This window comes from Balaenoptera borealis (assembly GCF_965194805.1).
Source record: "Balaenoptera borealis genome assembly, chromosome: 8".
NCBI lineage: Eukaryota > Metazoa > Chordata > Mammalia > Artiodactyla > Balaenopteridae > Balaenoptera > Balaenoptera borealis.
Genome location: NC_138865.1, coordinates 111,324,120 through 111,349,582, shown reverse-complemented (window position 1 = coordinate 111,349,582; position 25,463 = coordinate 111,324,120). Strand labels below are relative to the sequence as shown.

Genomic DNA, 25,463 nt, shown 5'->3' with positions numbered 1-25,463 from the left:
ACTACACACACACACAACCCCCCCGCCCCCCCCAGTTTTTCTCCCCATTCGCTTAAACTACTAGTGCTTGTTTTTACATATAGTGTATTTCCCATGTACCAGCACACTTGATCAGAGACGCTTGCTGCTGCTAGATGTTTTATTCTGTGTGTTCTTTGTACCTTACAGTAAAAGAATCTGTCACAAATTATTGTGGCTCACTGCTTTAGAAACTGAGAAAAAAGGGAGGTTAGATTGACATCTGTGACTGAATAATGATGACCAGCCTTTTGGCTCTCCTTGAGCCACAAAGCTAGCACTGCCTTTAGAGTGGAAAAAGAAGTAAGAAGAAAGGGGAGGGATAAAAGAGAGTTACAAATCTGTGGTCCCAGAGATGTATTACTGTTGGGCCAGTTGTCTGTGTGGTATGATAATCCATTTTGATCTTCTCTGTCTTAATTGTCTGCTAAAGACAAATGGGCAGTAAAAGTTCATCAGTTTCATCTTTTTGCTTCTCGTTTAGAAGCAGAATAAATGATCCATCACTACAGAAGTAGCCTTTCTTTCTGACACGGAAGTAATGCAGACCCAACACGTTTTATTAAAATGTTTTTCCCTCATTATTTCAGTCCTCTCAGCTCTGATAGATCTTACTGTTTCATAAAAAATGTAATCTGAAATGTAAATAAGGGTCTTGATACAGAAGGAAGAAGTAATGAGCAGCCTGAGCCACATTTTAGGACTCTTGATTGTAATTACTGACAAAGTGATTTCTCTGTGCCCCATTTTTTTTTTTTTCTTCCGTAAGTTGTCTGTGACACCCTCAGACTGCAATGACATCTATGGTTTAAAACCATTAAATCACTGTAGCACTCAATATTTCATTTAAAATCTGGTAGGCCTGCTATCTTAAAACCTGAAAGTACAGGCTTTGTTAATTCCTGAAAGATATGCAATGCCTATGTTTTTTAAAAGAGAAAAACAAACAACAACAAAGGCAAAAGCAAGGTCTTTTCATAGTTCATATTATTTATTCATCTGCTTTTGTTTAATGTTTACCTAGTTTAAATACTAAAACATTAACATTGGTAGGATCCTGACTTGGAAAGGATCCTGCATTTAAAAAAAAAGAACCTCTAACAACTTACTTGTGAAATTTAAAAGATTGTATCTCTCGTAAGTGTAATCCGAATTAGTCTAAATCATTTTTTTAAGGTTAAGATTACTAAATTACAGACACAATTTTCAAGTTACTTTGGGTTTGGTAGCTTAAACCAGATTCTTTTCATTCTCTTACTGCAAGTTTAGATAATGTGGCTCTCAATAAAGCCTGTCTAATAGAAAATTTTTGTTAAAGAAGAACAGAATCACAATAATGTGTTTCTTTCATTTCTAGAAATGGTTTCTCAAAGATACCAACATGTCAATCTAGCATTAAAAATAAGAAAACAAAACATGAATATCTTTCCCTGCTGGAAACAGCCTTGTAATTAATTAAATGGATTTATAATTATTCTATTATGTTTACTGTATTCATTCATAATTATGGAAATAAATGGTAAAACTTTATTCACTGTGATTAGTGCAGTTTTAATGAATATTAATTGAATTAAAGGAGAAAAGGATAAATGAACGTGTTAGCGAATTATGGTCACCACTCTCATCAAAACCCCATCTTTGGCTTCAAAACATATGATTTTTCAGATTAAAAAAAGAGCCTTTAGTAACTATAACATGTAGTATGGGATAATTTAGAATAAAGATATAATAACATATCACAGAGATTTCCATAAATAGCCTTGTAATGTGTCAAGTACAATAGGCATTACACCTACCATTTAAAAATGTATTAGTTATAATATGATTTACTTCTTGTCCTAAAACATTGAGAATTAATAATTTGTTCTCACAATTGCACTTTTTATAGCCTGTTTGTTCTAAGAGTGGTGATTAGAGTTTGGTGTGCTAGAAGTTGCTTCTCCACTGTGCTCATCTATATTTTGATGAAATATAGCAAGTGTCTTAGAGCTCTTTAACTAGAGGTCTGAACATACCCACCCGTCCCTGTACATGTAGATCACTGTTTAGAGCTGCAGGTAATTTTTCTTTCCACTGGCACTGAAACAGAGGTTATAATGAAACCAACAGTCTTTATGCATTTATAGAAACTATAAAAATTTTATGGAAATCTTTACATAGAAACTAACAGTGTTTCTTGTATAAGCTCTATAAGCAATGTAGAAACATGGTACATTGGGAAAAATAAAAAGGTACCCTTTCTTTTATGGTTATATATGGTCTGTGTGATTTTTAAAATTTCACTATAGGCAGTTAAGCAAAGTGGAAAAACATGCATCACCTATATACTAAAAAGGAACAAAAATATGTTGCATAACTTAGGCTAATTGTGATGGAAATCAGCATTTCTGAGTTGCACGTAATTGCTTAAATATGGAGTTTTCATTTGTTCATGCTTCAGGTATGCTCTAAAAAAACATTTAAACTCAGTTATTCACAGTGTAACCTATGTAAGTGGATTGAAAGATTCTGATTTGAAAGACAACGGAGATAATATTTAATCAAGGCTCCCTACTTAAGTGTTGGTGATTGCCTCCTTCTTTTAGTGAGCAGCTGTGTATGGAAACTTCCAAGTTACTTTCTTCAAAATCTTGATAATCCAGAGACTAAACATTTCTATTCAAAACTTGTTCATGTCCTGATGCATTGAAAGAATACTATCTAATAGGAAAATTATAGATATAATCCACAGCTCCTACATTTTTTTGTTACTCTGAAAGGAAGCTTCATTGCACCAACATTGTGTAATATGACGTACATGTACAATATTTACACAAAATGGAAAACATGATAAAATTTGATTTTCCCATTATTGTTAGGCAGAGAAACATAAGCAGTGGTGTACTTGGTCTGTATAAAGTGTGACATTGATTCCACAAAGGTTCCACCAGTCTTTCTATAGTGACTTGTCTAAGCCATAGAATCTTCAAGTTGGAATTGAAAATTTGGGTTTGTGGGTTTTTGGGCCATGCATTCACCAAGCTCACAAAGAATGGAATTGGACCTGGGTGTATCCTGTTCCTCTTGGAAACTTTTGAGCTTTCTTTTTTTTCCCCATTCTTCTCCAAAGTAGGTGCTGTCATGCTTCCAGCCTACTCGTGCAGTCCGTTCAGATTTGATCCACTTTAAATGGTGAAGTCAAGTTTGGTCCTGGAAACTTTTCATGACACCATATGACATGGAATAGAATTTGTCATTTCATTTGAATATTATCCAAAGGATTTACTTATATAAGGTTCAAATGGGTCACCATTTAAAATGGCTCCACAACCCAGCCCTAAAAAAGACTAACTTATAAGTGGCTAAACTTTCTGGGTTTTTTTCCCCCTCATGTCTGTTTTTGGTGGCAGAAACTGTGTTGGAGACGAGATACGATTTAGTGCATTAATTGCGTGAGAGATTAGTAAGTGTAGTGTCTGCAGAGTATGAGCTGGATACCATACCAGGTAAAGATGAAGGAAGATGTAGAAGATTTCATCTCACCCTTGAAAGACCTTACTGTCTACTAGGCTACAAAGGTAATGCATGTTCAGGTTGTCTCGATAGCTTGTAGAACAATGGCAAGGCCAGAAATTGGGGATATCTCTTTGAAAACTAGGACCTTTGGGTAGTGATGCCACAATGTAATCACATTTCTGCAATTTCTTGTTTTTTTTGTTGTGAAGCCATAGAAGTTAGTAAGTTAGCAAGAGTGGTACAGAGAAACCCAAGTGGAAAGTCTTGGGGCTGCCTTTAAAGAAGATCATCTTTTAAGTCTGTTTTAGATGTGCGCTTTTCTAAAAGTCACTGTTGATTCATGGATTTTTTTGAAACCTCTTGCTCAAAAAGGTCAGTTTCCATATTTCTTAGTAACTTGTCAGTCTGGGATTGTAGGTAGAAATGTAATTTTCTCATCCACAGATAGAAACTCTTAATTTCTTCAGACCCTAAAACCTGGGAGGTGACTGTTTAGTGTAATGGCAACAAAGCACCCTGCTGAAGCCGCTTTCTTCAAGTAGTGGGTCAGTATCCACAATTGCCACCAAAGGCAGCCATTTTGAGGGACCACATTACAGATTCAAAGAGATTCATTGATAGATTGCAGATGTATAAATGCATCCCAGATTAAATGTCTACTTCTTTTTATATGTTTAAAAGTGTCCCATTCTTGATGATTGGCTTGTTTAAATGTTTTTCAAGTTACAGGCTTATGGATGGGGAAAAATAATCCTAAAAAATAATCTATCACGGGTTGCCTCTTATTTCTCCCTGTGCTGTTACAAGTCAAATTTATCACCTTGGATGAACGCTTTTAAAGTGTTTGCTGAAGAAAAACCACTTTGTATATAATAGTTGCTATTCTGTCATATCTATATCTTTCATTCCCCCCCCACCCCCATTTTCAGAAAAGGGTGAATTTAAGAATGGGATGGGGTTGGACTGGCTTCTTAATGAAACTGTATTTCAAAACCTTAAACATTTAGCCAAACTCAGTTGAAAAAGTGATACATTTTCTGATTTAAGGCTCTTCTTTTGAGTTGAAGATTTCTTCCCAATTTGGTCACTTCCCAGCTGTTACAGTTATATAGAAGGAACCCATGAAAAAGACAAATTCTTTTTGAGCTATTCTTTCTGAAGGCATGCCAGGCTATACAGCTATGTTGTACTACTACTTACTTGAATCTGACTCTAGGAAATGGAAGTAGGCAATCCCTATTTATACATTCTTATTAGAAGTGTTCTCCTGGTTTTATTCTGGCTCCAAAAAAGCCCCGGTAAATTTTAGACATCTCTGAATACTACTGGATGGTCTTATTTTTGGTGAGTTACTCAGTGATGATGACTAAGTGGACTGTGGCTGCGTTTGAGAGCTGTAGTCTGAGCCTTAACTTCAACCTCATTTAATCAGTCGCTGTTGCTTGTTTGGATGGGCCTGCAAGTCTGCAGTCATCAAGCCCTGTTCATTATCCCTCCTAAATTGCTCTCTAGTCTGTCCTAGTCTGCTATTTCCCTCTGCATTCACACTCTCAGCTTCTCTCCTGTGGAGTTTTCCTAATGACCTGCAACCTAATGACCTTGTAATCACTACATTCTATAAGATGGCCAGAGATGTCTTTCTAAAACCTAAATCAAATCACACCATTTCTCTTAAGTCAAAACTCCTGATGGTTCCCTGGTGCCTTCAAGATCTACTACAAATTTCTTTACTTGGATTTAAGGCCCATCACAGTCTGTCCTTGCCCCAACCTCCAGCCTGGTTTCCTACTACTTCCCTTCATAACCAGACATAGAATGTCTATTTCCCAGCATGATTAGCTCTCTCCCACCTCTATATTTTTGTTTGCCCAAGATGTTTTTTTCTGTTTGTTTGTTTGTTTGTTTTTGTGTTGCTACTATTTATTTATTTTTCACATCTTTATTGGAGTATAAATGCTTTACAATGTTGTGTTAGTCATCACTAATCATTAGAGAAATGCAAATCAAAACCACAATGAGGTATCACCTCACACTGGTCAGAATGGCCATCATCAAAAAATTGAGAAACAATAAATGCTGGAGAGGGTGTGGAGAAAAGGGGCCCCTCCTGCACTCTTGGTGGGAATGTAAATTGATACAACTACTATGGAGACCAGTGTGGAGGTTCCTTAAAAAACTAAAAATAGAACTACCATATGACCCAGCAAGCCCAAGATGTTTTTATGGTTGAAATGCCTTCCTCAGTTCCCCCTCCCACCCAATATACTTCTTTTCAGCATTAAATGCCCTGCTTATATCACTTCCTCTGTGAAACTTGCCCTGACTGAATTAGTCACTGTATCCTCAGCACTTGGAGAGTACTTGGAGCATTGACTCCGTACATTGTATTGTTTATTTACTATGAACTCTTCAAGTACAGGAATGACTATAGTCAGTGTTGCTGGCTCTTCTCAGCAGCTAGGATAAATTAGGGGCCAGTGAATAATTGTGAATATAAAGTACGTAATACACAGACATAATTGCTAAGGAGTTCAGATTCCAGAAAGGATAGTACAGAGCATGGCCTTTGGAGCCAGACTGGGTTTGAATCCCAGCTCTGTCATTTACTGGGGTTTACCTCTTTGGGGTTTCATTTTCTCACCTGTAAACTAGAGATAATCATAGTAAAGATATCATAGGATTCTTATGAGGTTTAAGTGATTTTAAATGTGTAGAGTGCTCAGAATAATACCTGGCATTTAATAATAACCAATTATTATAGAGTGCCTACTGTTTTTAGGGGGTAGATTCAAGGTAGCAGGGTAGCCTGGTTTTGGTGCTTTTGTTTTGTCACATATTAGGATTATGTGTGATAAATTTGCCTCTAGAATTTCAGACTGATCCTAGGAAGAATTCTGAAAAATCTTTTCTTTCTAAGCCCACACTGTTCTACAGCAAAATTTAGAGAAGTCACAAAGGTAAGAGAAATTTATCAAGTAAAGATGAAGAGATAACCAGAAATAGTTTCTGAATATTTATGTTCTAAAATGTACGGAAAATATGGAAACTCTTTAAATGGTGATGAAGGGATTTTAAATAAGTAATTACTTTTATTTCTGTTGTGAAAGCTGTATTGAGACTTTCCATTTTCAAAACCTCAGAATTTAGTAATGGATTCCACTGTCCTTGTAAATTAGCCTTTTTGGTTGCATGTAGTACTTTTTATTATTGTGTTAACTTTCATTTTAAAAATACTTATATGCAGTAGAGTTAAGATTCCTCTAGCTACCATAATTTCAAACTGTCTAACTTTGGTCAGTTTCAGATTTCAAATGTGATATAACATGAAGCCCAGACTTTGAACTATGTATGTATATGTCTGTGTGTGTGTGTGTGTATGTGTGTGTGGGTAGAAATGGAAAGGATAATTAAGATTGTTTTTAAATAAAATTGAGCTTACCAAAAATCATTTACTTTCATATCAACCTTGTGAAATATATAATATTGTTTCACATTGCTTTTATCCCTGGAATATTTTTATGTAATATTTTATACTTTTATTTATATAATATTCTAAGTATTATTAAATATTAGATATTTATATAATATTTTAAATATCTAGTCTGCTTGTCTAGTAAATGCTGACCCTATTTATTTATTTATTTATTTATTTATTTATTTATTTATTTATTTATTTATTTATTTATTTATGGCTGTGTTGGGTCTTCGTTTCTGTGCGAGGGCCTTCTCTAGTTGCGGCAAGCGGGGGCCACTCTTCATCGCGGTGCGCGGGCCTCTCACTGTCGCGGCCTCTCTTGTTGCGGAGCACAGGCTCCAGACGCGCAGGCTCAGTAGTTGTGGCTCACGGGCCTAGGTGCTCCGCGGCATGTGGGATCTTCCCAGACCAGGGCTCGAACCCGTGTCCCCTGCATTGGCAGGCAGATTCTCAACCACTGCGCCACCAGGGAAGCCCTCTGAGGAGTCTTTGATATCCCCTGGGTAGACCTGACAGTGCCTGACTTTTTTCCTTGACCGTGCTTTCAGAAAACTTAAGACCCTTTATTACACATACTCGTTTATGTATCCTTTCTCTCTCCCAGGCAGAAAGTCAAGGATTCTTGCCTGCTACATGTCCACATCTGTAGGACCTGGTACTGTACATGGATGCTAATAGGCCAAATATTTGATATATAATAATAAACAACCAAATAGTGTTCACACTGTGACCTTTGGGCTCAGAATTTGAACAAAGTAGGACAAACCAAAACATACATTTATTAAATCTCACCTTGCCTAACAGAGAGGAATTTAAGATTCTTATATTTGAATATATTTCAAACATGATGCCTCGTTAGTAACATCTAGTTTTAGAAGTATCAGCAGTAATTGATAAGAACATTATTTTTATTAGAGAGCTCTTCCAACCTGCCGGATACTTATCATTCCTAGAGATCTAAACCCCTGGTAAATTGAGAAATATTTTTGCATTTTTAAAATGTATCTGTTATAATAAACAGATTTAATGGCAGCTAAAATACTTTTCATTATTCACTTATTTCTTAACAAATATCATCCCCCCTAAAAATTTTAAGTGCCTTGTTTTGGGTATGTTTGGCCCAAAGAAAAGTAGAAGGCAAGTATCCCCATGTTACATGAGATTTGGCTTTGGAAATGTTACTTTGGGCAAAGGCTTTAGTTTTTCAGCATCATTTTTTTTCATCTGTAAAACAAGGAAGTAATGCGGATTTTGTAGAATTTGTAGGAGAATTAGGCATGATGTGTACACAATATCTGAATTAGTCTAGTTTAATAAATGTTTTCTAGTGTAGCGTGAGGAAAACGAAGCAAAGAGAAGATTTTGCTGTTTCCATGTAATTGTTGATGTCTAGTATTGCACTAAGCCCTAGAATGTAGATAACTCCTTAATGTGGATAAAGAGCCTGGAGTCAAGTGATTAAAAACTAACTCTTCTAACACCACTCCCCAGTTTCCCATTACAAGGCAGATGGAACATCTCTTTGTTCTTTCAGTACCCTTCAGACAAGCCATGGTTTTCCCTCTCTCTAAGACTAATGACCATAGCATCCAATCCAGGACGCTTGTGAGAGCAAAAGGGGGCACCATGATTACACGGAGATAATGAGCATAACCAGGATGTTCTGGGCAAGCTGGCACGTAACGTTACCCCAACCTAAGACCTTCTGATACAACAACAAAAATCTTTTACTCCACTGCTGCAATTGGAAAGCAAGGTGGGAAGAGCTTGAGCTCCCAGGAGAATGAGGTTGGGTTTGAATCTTAGCTTTTCCATCACTATCTATTTCCAATTAGGCAAGCTACTTCACCATTCTACCTGAAAGTAATTTTACTTGGCTTTCAAGGCCTCAGTTCATGTGTAAGAGGGTGATAATATCAACATCAGATTACTGGTAGGATCACTGAGTATATGTAAAGCTTCTAGCACAGGATGTGACACTTATTAGCTGCTTTGTCAGTCTCCTTCCACTTGTCACTTAACCCCCTCTAGAGAGCAGATGATCATTGGTATTTGGGAAACAAAATACAGGCTGAAACAGAAGAAACTTAGGTAAATCAATTGGATACCTTAAATTGTATACATAATTCTTAGCTTTTAAGTCATAAATGGTAAACCCTTGACAGGAACGACTAATATTACGTTTATACAGACTTTAATAGTTTTCTCTATTCCTTTCATTTTCTACATCAAGAATAAATATTGATTCTCTGACAAACTCAATTCTCCTTTGGTCCATGTGGTCTCACTGCTTTCCTATGAAGATTAAACAAGAAGACATGTAGACTGTTAGGTTCTGAAGAGAGATTTAAGCTGGTCCTATTCAAATCTATTACAGTTCCTATGTTGCTGTCTTCAACCACAACCCCTCTCCCTGCTGCCAGGGTTATTATTAAGGCTCCTGTGTGAGGCTCCTCTTCCATCTCAGTGGCCTGACAGGCATCCAGTTGTGTGTCTGTCCCTTCCTGTGGAAATGGAGGGTCTTGAGATCTATGGACAGTCTGATGATAGGAATGACGGCAATAGGAGTAGCATGGGAATTCAGGAGACAAGAGAAGCTCAGTGAGAATAGCTTCTGAATCCCCCTGGAATCTAGAAGACTTGGAAGTAGATAGAGGGTTAGGAAATGACGTGCAAGTGGGATGCAAAAGATTCAAACCCTCCTAGTGACTTCCAGTGCACAAGAATCAAGTCCAGACTCCTTAACATGCCCTCTAAGGCCCCACGTGATTTGGCCTCTGCCAACCTGTCTAACCCCATCTTCTGCCACTCTCTCCCTTGCCTCCTCTGATCCAACATGCCAGGCTTATTTTAATTCTTTGAATGTGCCAAGGGCTGTTGTTCAGTGGCCCTGGCTCATGCTGTTATTTATTTATTTATTTTTGGCCTTCCTCTCCCTATCCCTCTTGCAATCTTTGGCTGGTAAACACCTGCTCATTCCTCAAGTCTCAGCTCAAAATGTTGCTTCCTGAGATGCCTTTCTTGACCCTTCCATCTAAATTCAGGCCCCTGTCGTTTTTTCTTAGAGCACTTTCTTCTGTTCTTTCACAGCTTCTGTCACAGTTCCAACAATGTATTAGCGTATTCCTTTGCATAGCATCTGTCTTTCCAACTAGATCAAAAGCTCCATGCAGACAGGGTCTTTAGCACGTTGTCTGGTACTAAATATATTATCTTGCCTAGGGAAATATATCAGTTTTCTTTTCTAAGATAACTTGGAAATATTCTTGATTTCTGGGGCTCCCTTGTCTCCTTTCTTGTTAATTGACACTTGGGAAGGTTTCTTCAGAGTTATTTTGAAATTCAACAACCACAGCAAATATTTGAATCAAAGTCACATGAATGGATCATCTGTCCCCCAGCAAGTGTTAGTAGTGAGATTCTTTCTTGTTCTGATGGGGTGAAAGGGATTAGCAGGCAGCAGCTTACCAGGACCTAGATGGTACGTCTGGATTTTCGACATGTTGTGCTTGAAGTACCTATGGGACATGGGGCAGAACTGTCAAAAGACAGTTGGAATGGGCGCCTGGAGCTGGAGAGGTAGTTTATAAATGAAGATTTGAATTTGATTCATTTACACAGTGATGGTAATTGAAATTAAAGTATAAGTAGACTATGTTAATGGAGGAGGATATAGAGAGAGAAGAAGGAAGATAAATTCCTGGGAACACATATAAGGGAAAGGAGTTGGGGGGTGGTAGAAATTGAGAAGTGAGAGAGGCAGGAAGAGGCCCTTCTACATCTAACAGAACGTTGGGTGTACATATAACGTATTTGAGTGAATATGGCGAGGAAAGCACCAGAAAAAGCTTTCTTCTCTTTTAATATTGCTTTTTAAAATATGGTAAACAATGGAATCACTTTGCTGTACAGCAGAAATTAACACAACATTGTAAATCAACTATACTTCAGTAAAATAAATTTTTAAAATATTATAAACAAAATAACTCTCAAATTGAAGAGCTCTTCGGAATCCAGAGAGCATGACTTATCTGTCAAGAAAACTCCTGGACCTAAACTGTAGTAGTGAACTGTTAATATAAGAAGGAATTGTTTCTCTGAAGAGTCCATGCCACAAAACAGCTGTGAATTCTGAGTAGTGGAAATATGTTTTCTTTTTAATTCTTTGTATTTTTTTGTATTTTAAGTAATTTTTCCAAAAGAGAGTATGTTTGTATGCAGTAGACATTTGGCCATTTAGCAATAATCATGTGTGAATTGTTGGATTGCCAGAGAACCAACATGATTGGCATTGGCATTTTACCTTTCAGGAATTTCTAAATTTGAGTTTTGGGGTGTTCGTGAGTTTGTTTGGGTAATGCTGTGTGACCAGCTCCTTGACACTCTAGATCAGAGTTTGGGGCTGGTTTTTTGTGGCCTTTGAGCTAAGATGATTTTTATCTTTTTTGAAGAGTTGGAAAAAAAAAAACCCCAGAAGAATCTGTGACAGAGACCATAAGTGGCCTACAAAGCCTAAAATATTTACTACCTGACCCTTTATAGAAAAAGTTTGCTGAGTCTTTCTTTAGTTTGTAAGTTGTATATGAAATAAACCAAAAATTTCATAAGAAAACCTCAAATGATGACTGCAGTTCCAGAATGTCATACACGTCTTAAGGCTTTTCTTTTAAATAGTGACTTAGCTGTTAAATTATGAGAGCACATTTTCTTTGGTGATATATGAACTTGATTGATTGAAGACTGCCTTATGTGACTTGACAGTATGGTCAGAGGCCGTCTGTACTGTATGGTTTATCATAGAATAGTTCTGGAAAATGTTTAAACCTATTTCGGTTGTGTTTAGTTTATCCCAGGCAGCCTCAGGTAAACACTAGCATTGACGTGTTGGAGCAAGATATGTAAAGTGAAATAAAACATATTTGTGGAATTGAATTATTTTCTTTGTATTTTGCTGGCCCTCTGAAGAGACATTTTCTAGTTGCAAAAGAGTAAAATCTTTGAGTATTAGATTTTAGAAAACTATTTGAATTGTATACTTTTTTATATCAATAGTGTTTCATATCACTTGCCTTCTGTCTTTGTAATGAGATGTCGTCGATCTGTTCTGTTCTGAGTATAAATTTCCTCAGTTCTTGAATCCTCCTGATATTGTTCCATCAGAATTTGCAAGTTGTGGGAAATAAAAGTTGATTATGAAACAGTTCTGTAATTGGAAATGACTGTGTACCAAGGCCCTGTCTAATCAATTGCTAAATAATTCCCTCTCAAAAGCGGATTTGATATTTACATTTTGATTTTCATATTCTGCTCACAGTGTTTGTTGACAGTGTCTGACATCCCCTGCCACTGGATAAATAAAGCCTGTTATTTCCTTTTTAACATTTTAGGTGATTACTCTCATACAAGAGCTAAGAAGCAGAAGGTTAAGTATATTATCAAACTATCATCCTGTCTATTTGAAGAAGCTGGGAATCTTGATTAATATGCCTTGTTAACTGATGATTTCAGTTCCATACTGGTAGTGCTAGAATAATTTGTATAAACCAAGCAGTACAGATTCCTTATTTTAGCACTAAGACTTACAAAGGCTTCTTTTAGCAGCCTTTAATTTTGTACCTTTGTATGTGACATAGCCTGTGGCTGTGATAGCTACTGTGAATCTCCAGTTGTTTGGGGATGAAAGGAGGAGGCAGCTGGAAACTCGGTAGCTGCATCTAGCTGTCTACCTAGAGAAGGCCTTGATTTCAAGTTTATCTAAACAAGCTCGACTAATCCCAACTATCTAGGGGGATCCACTGTCAAAACAAGCAGCGTGGCCCTGAGGCAAACACAGCTATACAGAAATGAAGGCTGGGGCTTCCAATACTCCGATGACTGCATACTGGAGGCTTTTTTCCCCCCTGAAAGAGGGTAAGAGAGGTAGAATTTGCATAATGCCTTTTCATTGGAAACTTTTGGAAGGCTGACAGACCTCCAGCTTATAGATCTGTAGCCACAATACATAGTCTATAGGAGAATCCTTGAATGACCTAACCATATTGAAAGAAAATATAAAAGCGTCCAAGTATAGCCAAGTGAGAGAGGAAAAGAGGCTGATGCATTGTCTAACATCTGCTGTACTTCTCGTTAGTTTTGTTCTTTGCTATTCTGTGTGGACTTTGGAGAAGCCTAAGACAGCCTAACATGAATCCTATAATCTTCCTTCTGAATATTTATGTAGCGTGCCAGCTTCTAAGCTGTCCTTTGCGTTTTCCTACTTCCCCCTCATTTTCATGCTCTCAAATGAGGCCAACATTTCAAAAGCTAAATAAATGTTTGTGAATGTTTATAAAAGATTTGCATAAATTTGTCCTTGTCTGACAAAGATCACTTTTTTCTTATGCCAGTTCTGAAAAAAAATTTTTTAAGGTTTTGGTGCTTGTCTTGACAACAAAGTCCTGCATCCCAGAACAATGATTGCTGATTAAGTGGGTATGCAATTGTGATTGAATAGGCTTTCAAGATATTGGGTAAAAAGGCCTATCATCTGAAGGCTGAATTATAGAATTTAGAAAATGTTATCAGAAGTACACATTTAAATCTATTTTTTTGGTACCATATCATTAGGTTAGACAAAGGGTTCTTACAAGTTAAAGTATAACTACCCATGGTTTTAAAAATCCACTGTATAAAATTTAATAGTTAGAATGTTTCAGTAACTCAGAATATCACTTTTCTTTCCTATGGTTGAACATATTTAAAAATAACTGTTAGACCTTTAGGGGCTTTTGGGAAACTGTAAGGCTACCAGTTGTACGTGTTAATATGGTTATTGGGATGGTAATCAAAGGAAATATACCAGGCAGTCCTTTAAGATATCTGAATGTACAATCATACCTTGAGAAAATATAAACTACATGGAATATGTGTTAAGGCTTAATTATAGGACACACACACACACACACACACACACACACACACACACGCACAGAGCCCAGATACTCATGCCACCGATGTGTTTGCTGAATTCATTTATTTTTTAAAATTAGAATGGATTTTGTGGGGTGGCAAGGGATGTTGTGGGTAGAGGTGCTAATTTAGTTCAGAGATATTCGAAGATTGGCAGGAGAGAGAGGTAACAGCCAGTTCTGTTAGTCCTTTGGTTGTATTGGTTTAGAGGTTTAAGTTGTCATTAAGGCACAAACTAGAGCCACTTCTCTGACACAGTTTTTATCACATCTGCTAGGCTTGTGTCCCAAGAGGAGACGTGGAGAGCAGTGAATTCAGCATGGGCCCATTATCGACTGCTTTTTCGCGTGTTGTAAAAGGAGTGAGACCTCAGGGAGGCTTGGAGCCTCCTCCCGTGTAATGTCCAAGTCAGATTTGAAGGACTGGTGGCAGGAAAGCTTTGGCCTTGGGGTGTGAATTCTAAGAAATAGAAGCACAATTAAGTTTAAAAAATTCAAGGACTTTGAGCTTGATAATGAAAGATTTTTTCTAGACAAATGTAAGTAAAAAAGTTGCCCATCTGTGCACATTTTTGTGTGCATTTAAAATATTTAAAAGCTGACAGGTTTTAATATGCTTATAAAATAGTATTTCTATTAGTGCTCTTTTTTTTTTTTTTTTTTTTTTTTAATAGTATCTTCCTGAGGGCAAGTTGCTTCTTCAGTGAAATCATGTTTGCAGTTTCACTGTTGGGACTCTATTCCTTTGGTATGTGCTGACTTGTGCGTCCCCCACGAACCATTCCTCCCCCCCCCGCCCCCGCATTTTCCCCAACCTTTCTTTCTTTTAGATAAATTCATAACATAAATGTTCAGATAATAGGATTTCAAATGTCTAAGGAAATGAACAAAGCAAAATATTGTAGAGTAATACTATTAAGTGCAAGGAATTATATTACCGATACCACTGAATGCTAATTGCAAGAGATTCAAACCAAATCATTTATTCATTTTGGAAGTATTTGAAACAGTATCACAAAGTTTATTGGTGTTTAACATTGACCTTATAAATATAGCTCTCTCATTTTCAAACCATTTGCTGTAAGGTTTAAAGTTAATAAAATGAAATCAGAGAATATAGGATGTTATATAATATCGTAATTTGGGGACAACTTTAAGTAATTTTTGAAGAAAGGGAAGGATACAAAAGGATAAAGTGATTGTGTTAAATTAAAAAAATTTTTTTATAAGATTCAGTATTTTTACTTTAGACTTCAAAGGTCATGAAGATTTACACTTATAAGTAGTTCTAGAGGTGGCTCTTCTACTGTTGTAAGCATTCCACCTATATACTTAGTGTCCTTGATAACTTAGATATAAAGTTTACATGATACATGGTATAGAAAATGGTGAATTTCTATATCTTATTGTAATTTAATTTTTGAATTACAACATTGACTATGCATATTAGATATTACACAAGTTAGCATAATGATAACATATGCATGACTCAAAATTAAAGTTTATAAAAAGTGAACTGAGAGTAAATATTGAAGTATACCAAAGAAAAGAAGCAGACTCTTTAGCATTTGAGCAGCGTTGTTAGAAATTTGACCCGGCTTTTATGTTCGGGTGTTGAAAGGCCTTTCTGTAAAATCCGTTATTCAAAGCCTTTTCTCACTGGAAAAAAATAAAAGTTTGGTTGTAACTATAGTATGGATCTTGGGTTTAATTTGACATTTATAGGGAAGGAGAAAAATTGTATTTCCTGTTTTCGTATTTAGGAAATTTCTGATCAACATTGTTGAACTTGGTGCTAATTAAGCTTCTAAGAACTTCTTACCATTCTGTTTTACTCTTCTTAATCATAAGCATTAAAACCTCTGTTAGCTTTCACTTGGAGTCCCTGGTTTTAACTTGAAATGGCTTAAGGTAGAAATTTTGTTAGCTTTTTTTGTATGTTTAGATTTTGTGTGTGTTCTGTTTTTAACTTTCAGCTTGAGTTTTGAGATCATCAATCAAAGCCTTTTCTTTCAAGTCAGTTGCACTGATCTCACTTGCAGGACTTAGAGGGTCAGCATTTAGCTCATGCTATTAAAAATTTTTTTTAAACATAGAAATAGAGTATTTTAGGAATTTGGGCTCCACTGATCTTTTCATCACACATCTACATTCTGAAATGAACAAATAGATATGAGAGACTCAGGAAGTGCTCTCCTACTGTCTTCCTGCTTCTTCCTCCTTCACTCCTTTTTGGACAAAGGTGAATTATCGACCGCTATACCAGCAATCTCCAAAGAGGGTGATTGTTGCTTTACATATTTTAAAATACATTAATTTATTCAAGCAGTCTCTTTGCTCTATTTAAATGTTTTCCTGCACACATTTTCTTTTTCCTTTTGAACTACTGAGAACGTGCCTCATCTCCCAACACTCTATAACCCCAGTGGACCTTATAATCAGCCTGCACTTTTGTCTTTCAGATGGCATTTATTTGTGGGGTGCGTATGTCTGTGTTTGACTGTCATTTGTTTTCATCTGCCAAATACAACTAATTTTTGTTTATGGGTTTCAATGAAGTAATGAAAACAAAGTATTTGACATTTGAACTGATGGCTGTTGCAGGATCTCATACACCTTCCCACCCCGCACTCCAAATTCAGGGGGAATTGGTTTAGCCTCTCATTATTAATAATCCTTGTTAACTACATCAAATTTAGTCTTCGAAGTTTTGCCTCCAGATAGGACTCTATTATGGATAATATTATAAATGTAAAATTTTACCAGGTTTTTAAGGGAATAGCTCGGTTTCATCAGAACATAATCGACTTTGTCCAGATTGGAATAAGTTCCCTTGATGGGCCTTCTGACTGCATGAGAATTCAAATTGGGTGAAATGAATCCAAAGAAGACTGAGATGAATCTTGAATTCATTTCTGATTTTCACTTGCAAATGAATCCAGTGTTAGGGTTGTTGATTTCATATTTTGGTTCACACTCGGAGATTTGGTATCTCCTTGTGGGCAGAGCTTTGTAGATGTTGTTGCTTTTCTACTGCATTGTGCGATCTGCTGCTTAATATACCCATAACTGAAAGGTTAGTGCAACTGCCTGCCCTCCACGCTGCCCCCCTGCCCCTTCTGCTCTTACTTATTCCCACATGAAGTATTGTATATTGTGTTGGGAAGAAAAGCCCTTTTGGAAATTGCCTATTTCATAAATTGTCTGGTGACACAAAGGGGTTGAATGCTGTATTCTTGTCTCATTTATTTTGAAAACTTTGCTACTGAACTCACCTTAATCAATGAGCTCAGTGTTGTCTCCAATAAGTTATGTGTTGGATATATTGATTGGGAGGGATTTTAGAAAACCCGTCTGGGGTTTATAATGTCAGCAGTGTTTTGATTATGAAAAGAGTTGGAACCTGGGGACATGGAACCAGGTGGCAAATGTCCTAAAGCCAGTGGTGACATGGTGGACTGGTTCCCTCCTGGGATCTAGTTCATGCCCTGCACTTTAACTGTGGTGACTGGCTACTATAGATGCACTTTTTGCTCATTAAAATGTTAAAATATCAAACTGTACATAAAAAGATTTGTGAAAATATAAACTTGGGAATTGATCTGGAGAGCTGGCGCAATCTTCCCCACCCCCTGCCTTAGCAACGAGGTCATTTACATTTCATCAGCTGTATTGCATCTCCAAGATCCGATTTATGATTTACGTGGCCGTTGAGGTTGTACTGAGGCTGGTTGTCTGAAAGAGCTTGTGTAGGCGAGGGAGGGAGGGAGGGAGAAAGAGAGAGAGAGGAGAGAGAGAGAGAGAGAGAGAGAGAGAGAGAGAGAAGAAAACAGGAGAATTACTTTCTACAAAGAAAGTTCCCTAGCCAAAGACACAGGTTCAAGAGAGAAAAATGGGTTGGTAACTGGCTAGTGACTGTTTTCCCAGTAAAGTTAATATTGAAAGACTGTGGGACACTCTGCTATAAGCATGATGCTCAAAATATGTTTAAATCAGGGTTTTAAAGTCCCCTCTCTCAGAGAGTGGTACTTTTCATACTGAAGTAATTGTGTTTTTCTTTGGAAAGAGAGGATAAGGTAGTTAGTTACCTGTTTATATATAGGGAAAACATCAGTATTAAGAAAAATTGGTTTATTTCAGCAGTTTTTATTTACAGGAAACATTACTTGTTTTCCCCTCCCTGTTCCTGTCCTCCCCTTCCCAAACTGAGAAGTTTGATTTTTCAGTTCTGATTGAGATAATGTGTGAATTTGCCTAACACAGAGCAATGCTCATTTTTGTTTTCTCCTCTGACAGCACACTACCGTGCTGTTTGACTTAAATTGGAATATCAAACTCTTGTAATATCACAAACATGAAGAAACATATTGTAATGCACAAACATGTGCCTACATTTGCCTATGTTCCCTTCCCTCCTCCCCTCCCCCTGCCCCATTGCTTAATTAGACTTATCACTGCTTTCTTGGGTAAAAAGGAAAGCTCTTGGGAGGTGGGTTATACTCAGCCTACATTGGGTATTTTGATATTTGTTCTAATATTATCTGACAGACAAGTTCATGGTTCCTTATTACTCTTGACATTAGAAAGTGGTAAGTAGTTTCTGTATTGTAGTGAGTAATAAGTTGGGCATATTAGATTTCTCTGACTCTGCTGTAGCCATGGGGGTCCTTTCTTTCAAAAATCTTGAGGGCTTTTGTCAGCTCAACTCCAGCATAGAGTAGAGGAGTACGTCTGCATCTGTAACTTTTGAAGGGTAAAGGATAAATGTCTTTGTAGCTGGTGTTCGCAATGAGTGAGCACTGGGGACTGAGGTTTAAAGAATGCTTGGTACATAAACTAAAGTCAAGCAATGCTTTGTGGTATTTGAAACTTGATGTGAAAGGAATTTGTAAGGAATTTCTTTTTGTGTGTAAATCCTAAGAGTTTTTTTATGGGGGTTATAATATATTTTATAATTAAAACTGCAGACATTAAAATGAATGTGTTGTATGATCTCTTTGCCAATATTTGCCTGATAATAACATTATGCATTGAAAAATTGCTATTGTTCTTCTGATTCCCCATTACCTATTGCAATTTATTTTACTATGAGTTTTAAAACAGTATGTGTATGGTCTTATGAATATGCCACATTATGAAATTAACTAATGTATCAATAATGCCTCAGGATATGCTGAAGTATTCGTACCCACCCTTTTTCATTTTTCACTTTTCTATTCCTTTACTGTATCATGACATGCCTTAACAGTGCTGTGATATACGTCCAGCCCAAAATGATATTAAAAAAATAGGATATGCTCAATTGAATTATGTAAGCAGAACATGCTCTGGCAGAGAAAGTCAATGTGCTTTCTGCTTCATTGAGTGGGTTATTAGATTGATGTGGTTTATTTCTTGAGTGATAGAACTGGTTTTAAAAATAAATGAAGCGAGAAGCATCAATTCAGTTAGCATTGATAATTCATTATTATTGGTTAGAAAAGTGCTACATTTGTAAACTGATCTTTAATTTATCACTTGGATTAGGATTTGCTATGGGCAGGTTTGTTTTAATTTGAACCAGCTTCTCAATGACTGAAAAATGTGTTCTTCGTTTTGTCTTGAAGTTGGATTTTAAATAGTTAAAAAGCAAATCAAATGCATGAAAGGAATACTTTTTTAAAATTTATAACATTGGTCTATGAACTTATGATAAGCACCAACTGTGGTCTGTCCAAGTCTGCAGTTAAAATTAAGTCAAGTTAGAGAAAATTCTATGAAGGAAGTAATGATTAATTACTTGGGTCTGTGTGTTGCTGTTTGTATATATTCTGTGTACGTGAAATGTATCTATTGGGAAAAGTCACACACCACTGTATGTTATGTCTCATATAGTATTCTTAATGTTAGAAGTTTCTCTTTTATGAATAAGTCTTTGAAATGTCACTCTGGGTTTTTTTTTTGTACCCTTTTTGTATACTTCCCCTGAGTAATGTGCTTGGTTTTATGTACCTACATATTTGTAAAAAGACATTTAAACTGGTAGTTTGCTTTAGATTTTTATAAATTACAAGCAGGTAAGTGTGTTCCATTTTGATAATGACGTTTAATGATAATGACTAAAAATACTGCACACTTAAAATTGTTATAGTTTGATTACAAAATAAATTCATGCCAGAAATGGCAACTTCTTTATAAAGTAAGTAAATAAAGTTTTAAACTCTAAAAAAATGTAGTTGACAGTGTTTGGGGACAATTATCTTCCAGTTGGTTTTCTATTTTGCTTGTGATTTGGCCTATTGATGTTGGGAAGCGTTGTCTAATCCTGGCCCCCTCTGTTCCTAGGTAACAGGCAAAAGCGGTGCCAGCAACAGCGGCCCTGCCAGGCCAAACCCATGTGGCTCGGTGTTATTCACTCTGATCCATATGGTCAGGCTGGAGATGGTCCCTGGAGGGGTGTTAACACTCAGCAACCCACCCGCCTCCCTCCCTTCAGAGCTTTCCTGCATGGCTCCTGCTGCTTGCCCATGTGTGATTCTTGATTAATTTTTCATTTTTAATGAAGTTTGATCATGTTTATTATTTCTCATGATTGACTGCCTGGTACTCCTCCCATGTAATTGATAAAGCCCATATTTCTTCATCTGTCTCCTCTTTCTTTAGGGTAAAGTTGCTAGGTTGTGTGCCATGGTTAATGTTAGATTTATTGGTCCCATTAGATGTATAAATTATCTCTCTTTCTCTCCACAGGAAGTTCTACAGACTTTGACCAAGTTTTGTTTCCCCTTCTATGTGGACAGGTAGTGTCAGATTTTCAAACTTTACTAGAAAAAAAAGTGTCAATAAACCTGCTATGGAAAATAAAAACCATACCATTCTTAACATTCTGTCTGTTTAACCATGATTTAAAACACCTATGTTCCAAGGAGAGTTGCAGTATTCTCCTTTCCTGGGGATTTTATTGACACTATCAAAAAGTTTAAAGCCTAGAGCTTTGCATTGATTAGTTTGTGAGATATATTTTGCATGACATTAAATTTTTTATTTTGGTTATCAGACTCAAACCATGATTAAGAATGGTTGGTATTTAATCCAGTGCTATTTAATTTTTATTGAAATAGGAATATATTTGACTTAAGCAAGTAGTATTACATAACTCCATGGCCTTATGACTATTATATAGACTTTGTTTTTCTTAGACTTCAACTTAAAATTTAAATCAGCATAGGCCCAACTTGTTTAAAGGTGTTCAGCTATTTAAAAAGCACATTGCCAAATACTGTCTTGCATTTTGTTTAGGTGTCTAAGAATGGTATCTCTGGGGAAATAAGCATTTTCAGTAGATTTCTAGACTGAAAAATAAAAGTCATCTATACATTTCCTTAGTACTTGCATTATGATTAACTGTTTCTTGAAGTGATATGAATATCAGAACTTGAAGATAATTAGTCTGAGGGTCTTTTTTTGTTTTTTTATTTTTAAAGAAGCCAATAGCTTATTTTTAAATAGCTTATTTTTTAAAACAATTTTAGAAGAGCTTTTTTAACTTATAAAACTGTAATTTACTAATAATGCTAATAAAATGACAAAACAGTCATCTTAATCTTATTTTCAAGGAAGGTCTATTGTATTTTTCATTACAGTTTAAGCATTGTTTTTGCAATCATTTATTTTTTCACTTCATTGCTACCTATTCGTAATGTTGTCTTCATGGAAAATTGAACTATTAGACTGTATAAATGTTAAGTTCCACTTTTAGCGACAGAGGTTTTAGAAAATATCATTATAAATAATAAGTGCTATAATCTGTTCCAAGAAAGCTATGCAATGTGCCCATCTTCAGGAAGGTTCTAACATATATTTTAGTATACCCAGACGAGGCAGGCCTGAAAGAGTTTAGTGATTTAGAGTGCATGTGGGTAGTATACTGTTTGGATCTTTTCTACACTTTGTAGTAGCAGTGTCCTGGTTTATTTGGCATAAACCTAAAAATGGTGTGAGATGAGAACTGGTAGCCAAAGGAGTTTAAAAGAATACTAAAAAGCAAAGGAGTACTAAAAAGCAGCTTTGGAATGTTGCCAGCCACTTATAATCACTGTTTTCTGTGGTTCTAACATGTTATTTTTTAAAACCAATCAACCATTGTAGTATTTCCAGACTCGGGCCTTTTAAAATCCTGGTACCAGGGCTGTTTTAGTAGCAGGTTGACGCTCAAAACAGAATAGCCTTAATTTTAAGGGGGTCAGCCTTTGTAATGAGAGTCTTCTTGTCTCTTCTTTATCCTATTCCTTCTAAAAATAGCAAGGAAGTAGGGTTTTGTTTAGAGACGTTTAATGCAAACTTCACATTTATATGTATGAATTAGTGATGCATGAAATCTCCTCCAGTTGCTTATAAAATGTATTACAAATTATGGCAAGGGCATATTTATACAAATTAATAAAGGTGAAATGTTTTTAAAATGTGGCTAGGTATTTAACAAAGAAAGATAAGAATATATTTTTACATGACTCCTTGATAAGAGTGGTGATCTGTTTTGGATAGGTATTCCTTAATTGACTTTATAAACTAGTATTAGAAGAAATAAGCAATGAGATTAAATCCCTCCCAACACACACACACACACACACACACACACACACACACATACACACACACCCTCCCTATCTCATGCCACACACACATCTTTACTTACCTACCTGTCTGGGTGATTACATTCTGAAATGGAAGAAAAACAGAGTCCTTAAGTTATAGTGCTAAAGTCTGTTTTGTCACCAGTGACGGCTGATGTCTTTATTTTGTTAGAAAAACATCTTTCTTCTAAAACGCTTCTCTCCAAATTACCTTCCTCTAATCGTGTTCCTTATTATTTTTTCACAAAACAATTTGGGACAGAAATGTCTCTTTATGGATATATTTTAATCTTTACTGTATACAATGGTTCTTTCTTACATTGTATCGTATTATGCACCCTGTAGGCATTGATAACTTTTATTGATACAAAAAAATCACTTTAGTTGGGGGACTATATTTTTTCTCTTCTGTTGCCCCACTTCTAACTGTGGCATACTCCACTGCAGAAGAGATAATAATAATTAAGTTTGTTTACAAAAAATACAAAGGTTCTAATGTCACTGTTTATTATTAGCTCGCAGTTAGCACTGTCAAATAGATATGCCCAGATTCCGAGGCCCACAAAGCCCCCCAGAGGTATTTATGATGTTGTTTGACTTAGAAAATATGTCGGCATGGGAGATGAGTAATGCCCCGGGTGATTACGTTCAAAAGAAGAAAGCTACCTAATCTTTTCAGTATCTGTGCTTTTCTACCTCAAGGAACAGTAAATACAACTTTCTGACATTTCTAGTCTATATCAAGAGTGGGATTTTCACAGTCGTCATCAAATCACCCATTAACATTGACATCTTGCTGTCTCTTCTATTGTTTTAAGGTTTTTCTTTCTGAAACTAGGACTTATGAAAAATAATAATGCTGGTAGCTCTTCAAAAGAAAGTGCTTTCTCATGTGTTATCTCATTTTATTCTCCTGTCATAAAAGATGAGAACAAGTGCTGTTATCGTCATTGGAAGAAATCTAAGCTGTAGAGAAATTGTGACTTGCCCAAGGTCCGCTTAGGCTGCTAGCACAGTCTAGACATCCATCTCCCAAATGAGTACATTTCTCAGTAGACCACCTTGTGGGAAGACTAGTCACCAAATAGAGGGAGGTAAAGAAGGAAATTAGTATTTCAGTTCTTAATTGATTCTAGTCAACATGCTGGACATTTTTACAGTAATACCTCATTTATTCTTCCCAGCAACTCTAGGAGATAGGTGGCGGTGGTATCTCTTTTACAAAAGAGCAAAGGAAGGTTCAGAATGTGTAGCATTATGTTGGGTGGTATGGAAATTGTATCAGACTTGGAGCTCTGCTGTCCATGCGTTTCTCAGTCTAGTCCAGAATGTATTGTAAAGACACAGTAAACAATATCTATCCAAAAGGATAATGAGGTTGGGAAAGACTGAGATGGTCAGAGAAAACATCATATAGTGGGTGAGGCTTGTGTTGAGACTGCAAGGACAGCAAGAAGGGGGTAAGTGGAAGGGAGAGCCCAACACCCCATATGCACTGAAGAGCAAGGTAGAGGAGAAACCGCGAATGAGCCTAGAGATCTAGAGATCATTTGGCCAGAGCAGATGGAACCTCCTGCTGGGAGGGTAATGTGTGCCTAAGAGCTTGGGCTCTGACTACAGGAGGCCTTGAAAATGTGTGGGAATAAGACCACAGGATTTTAAAGCTGAAATTCATCTGGCTTAAGCATCCCATTTTGCAGAAGGGAAAGTAAGATCCATAGAGGCGAAATGACTTCCTTATGTCACAGCTATGTAATTACAGAGCTGGGGGGTGGGGGGACGGATAATCTTATTCCCAAGCAAGAGTTATTTCTACCCTACCCTGTACTTGAAGCACTTGGTGGAAAGGAGCAGTGAAATGACAGCGCTGAGATTCCTGTATCGCTCTCAAAAAGTTTTTATTATTGATGAAAGCAGTCTCTTCAAAAAAATAAAAAAGATTTGAATACCATTTCATATTGTGGTGCTACTTACTTGCTCTTGATAGCTGGCAACCTGCTTCAGTTAGTCAAAGCACTCAAGAGACTCACTGGATGATGGAAAAGCTATTCTTCTCCATGTTTGTGCTTATCTTCTTTCAGAACCCAGAAAACCAGCTACGATTCAGTTGTCCTGTTAATTATACTAGTACACACAAGTGACATGAGCATGAAGTGAAATGACATCTTTTCAAGGGCAGAGGCGTAGTTTAATGATTTAGGATGTAATCACAGATGCAAATGTGGTTCAAATGCTATTTACCATTTTATTATGTATCTGTTATGAGCCACGCATTGTGTTGTGTTCTTTTCCTGCATTAAAATCTTACACATTTGCAAGGTTGTCATTATCATAATGCCACATATGAGGAAACAGAGGCTCAGATAGGTTTGCTAATGTGCCCAAGGTCCCACCATTGGTAAGTGGCGGAGCTGCTGTGGGAACCCACGTTTGTCTGACTTCCAGTTCCATCATACTTGTTCTATATCATACTGCCGTTGTTAGATCCATCACACCACAAAGAAAGTCACCAAGCAAACTCTTAACATTTATTTCAAAGGCAATATGTAGTTATTGTAAAAAAGTAGAAAATTCAGATAACTGAAGACAATGAAACCCATTTTTATTCAGATAATTGAAAGAAAATGAAACTAAGGCGCATGATTAGTGCATCAGTATGTGTCTGCCCAGACCTCTCCTCTCGCTTCCACTTCTATACATTCATCCTGCTGTGCTTTTCAAAACTGAATCCATTTGGCCACTTGCATCCCTTGTTTTCTACCATTGGTTTAGTCCCTTGGTTTAGCGTAAGCTCTTGGTTAAGCTGTGCCCCATGGTCATTTTCTGTAACATTTGAGAACCATGAAGCAATTGGGCTTTAGTGGACAAAGCATCGAGGGTATCAACCAGGAGACCTAGGTTACAGTTTTGGTTCTG

At 36.6% G+C, this 25,463-nt stretch overlaps 1 protein-coding gene across 11 annotated transcripts in view; it reads left to right on the top strand.

Annotated features, from left to right (window-relative positions):
* Positions 1-25,463, top strand: part of DENND1A (DENN domain containing 1A) — a 531,128-nt gene that overhangs the window by 145,065 nt on the left and 360,600 nt on the right. For 8 of the 11 annotated variants that reach the window (XM_082403252.1, XM_082403250.1, XM_082403246.1 and 5 more), the window contains one exon: positions 20,665-20,714. The exons of the other annotated variants lie outside the window; for them this stretch is intronic. In XM_082403252.1, coding sequence (XP_082259378.1) covers positions 20,665-20,714 — 50 coding nt within the window. The remainder of the gene's footprint in view (positions 1-20,664; positions 20,715-25,463) is intronic. 11 annotated transcript variants of the gene reach the window in all.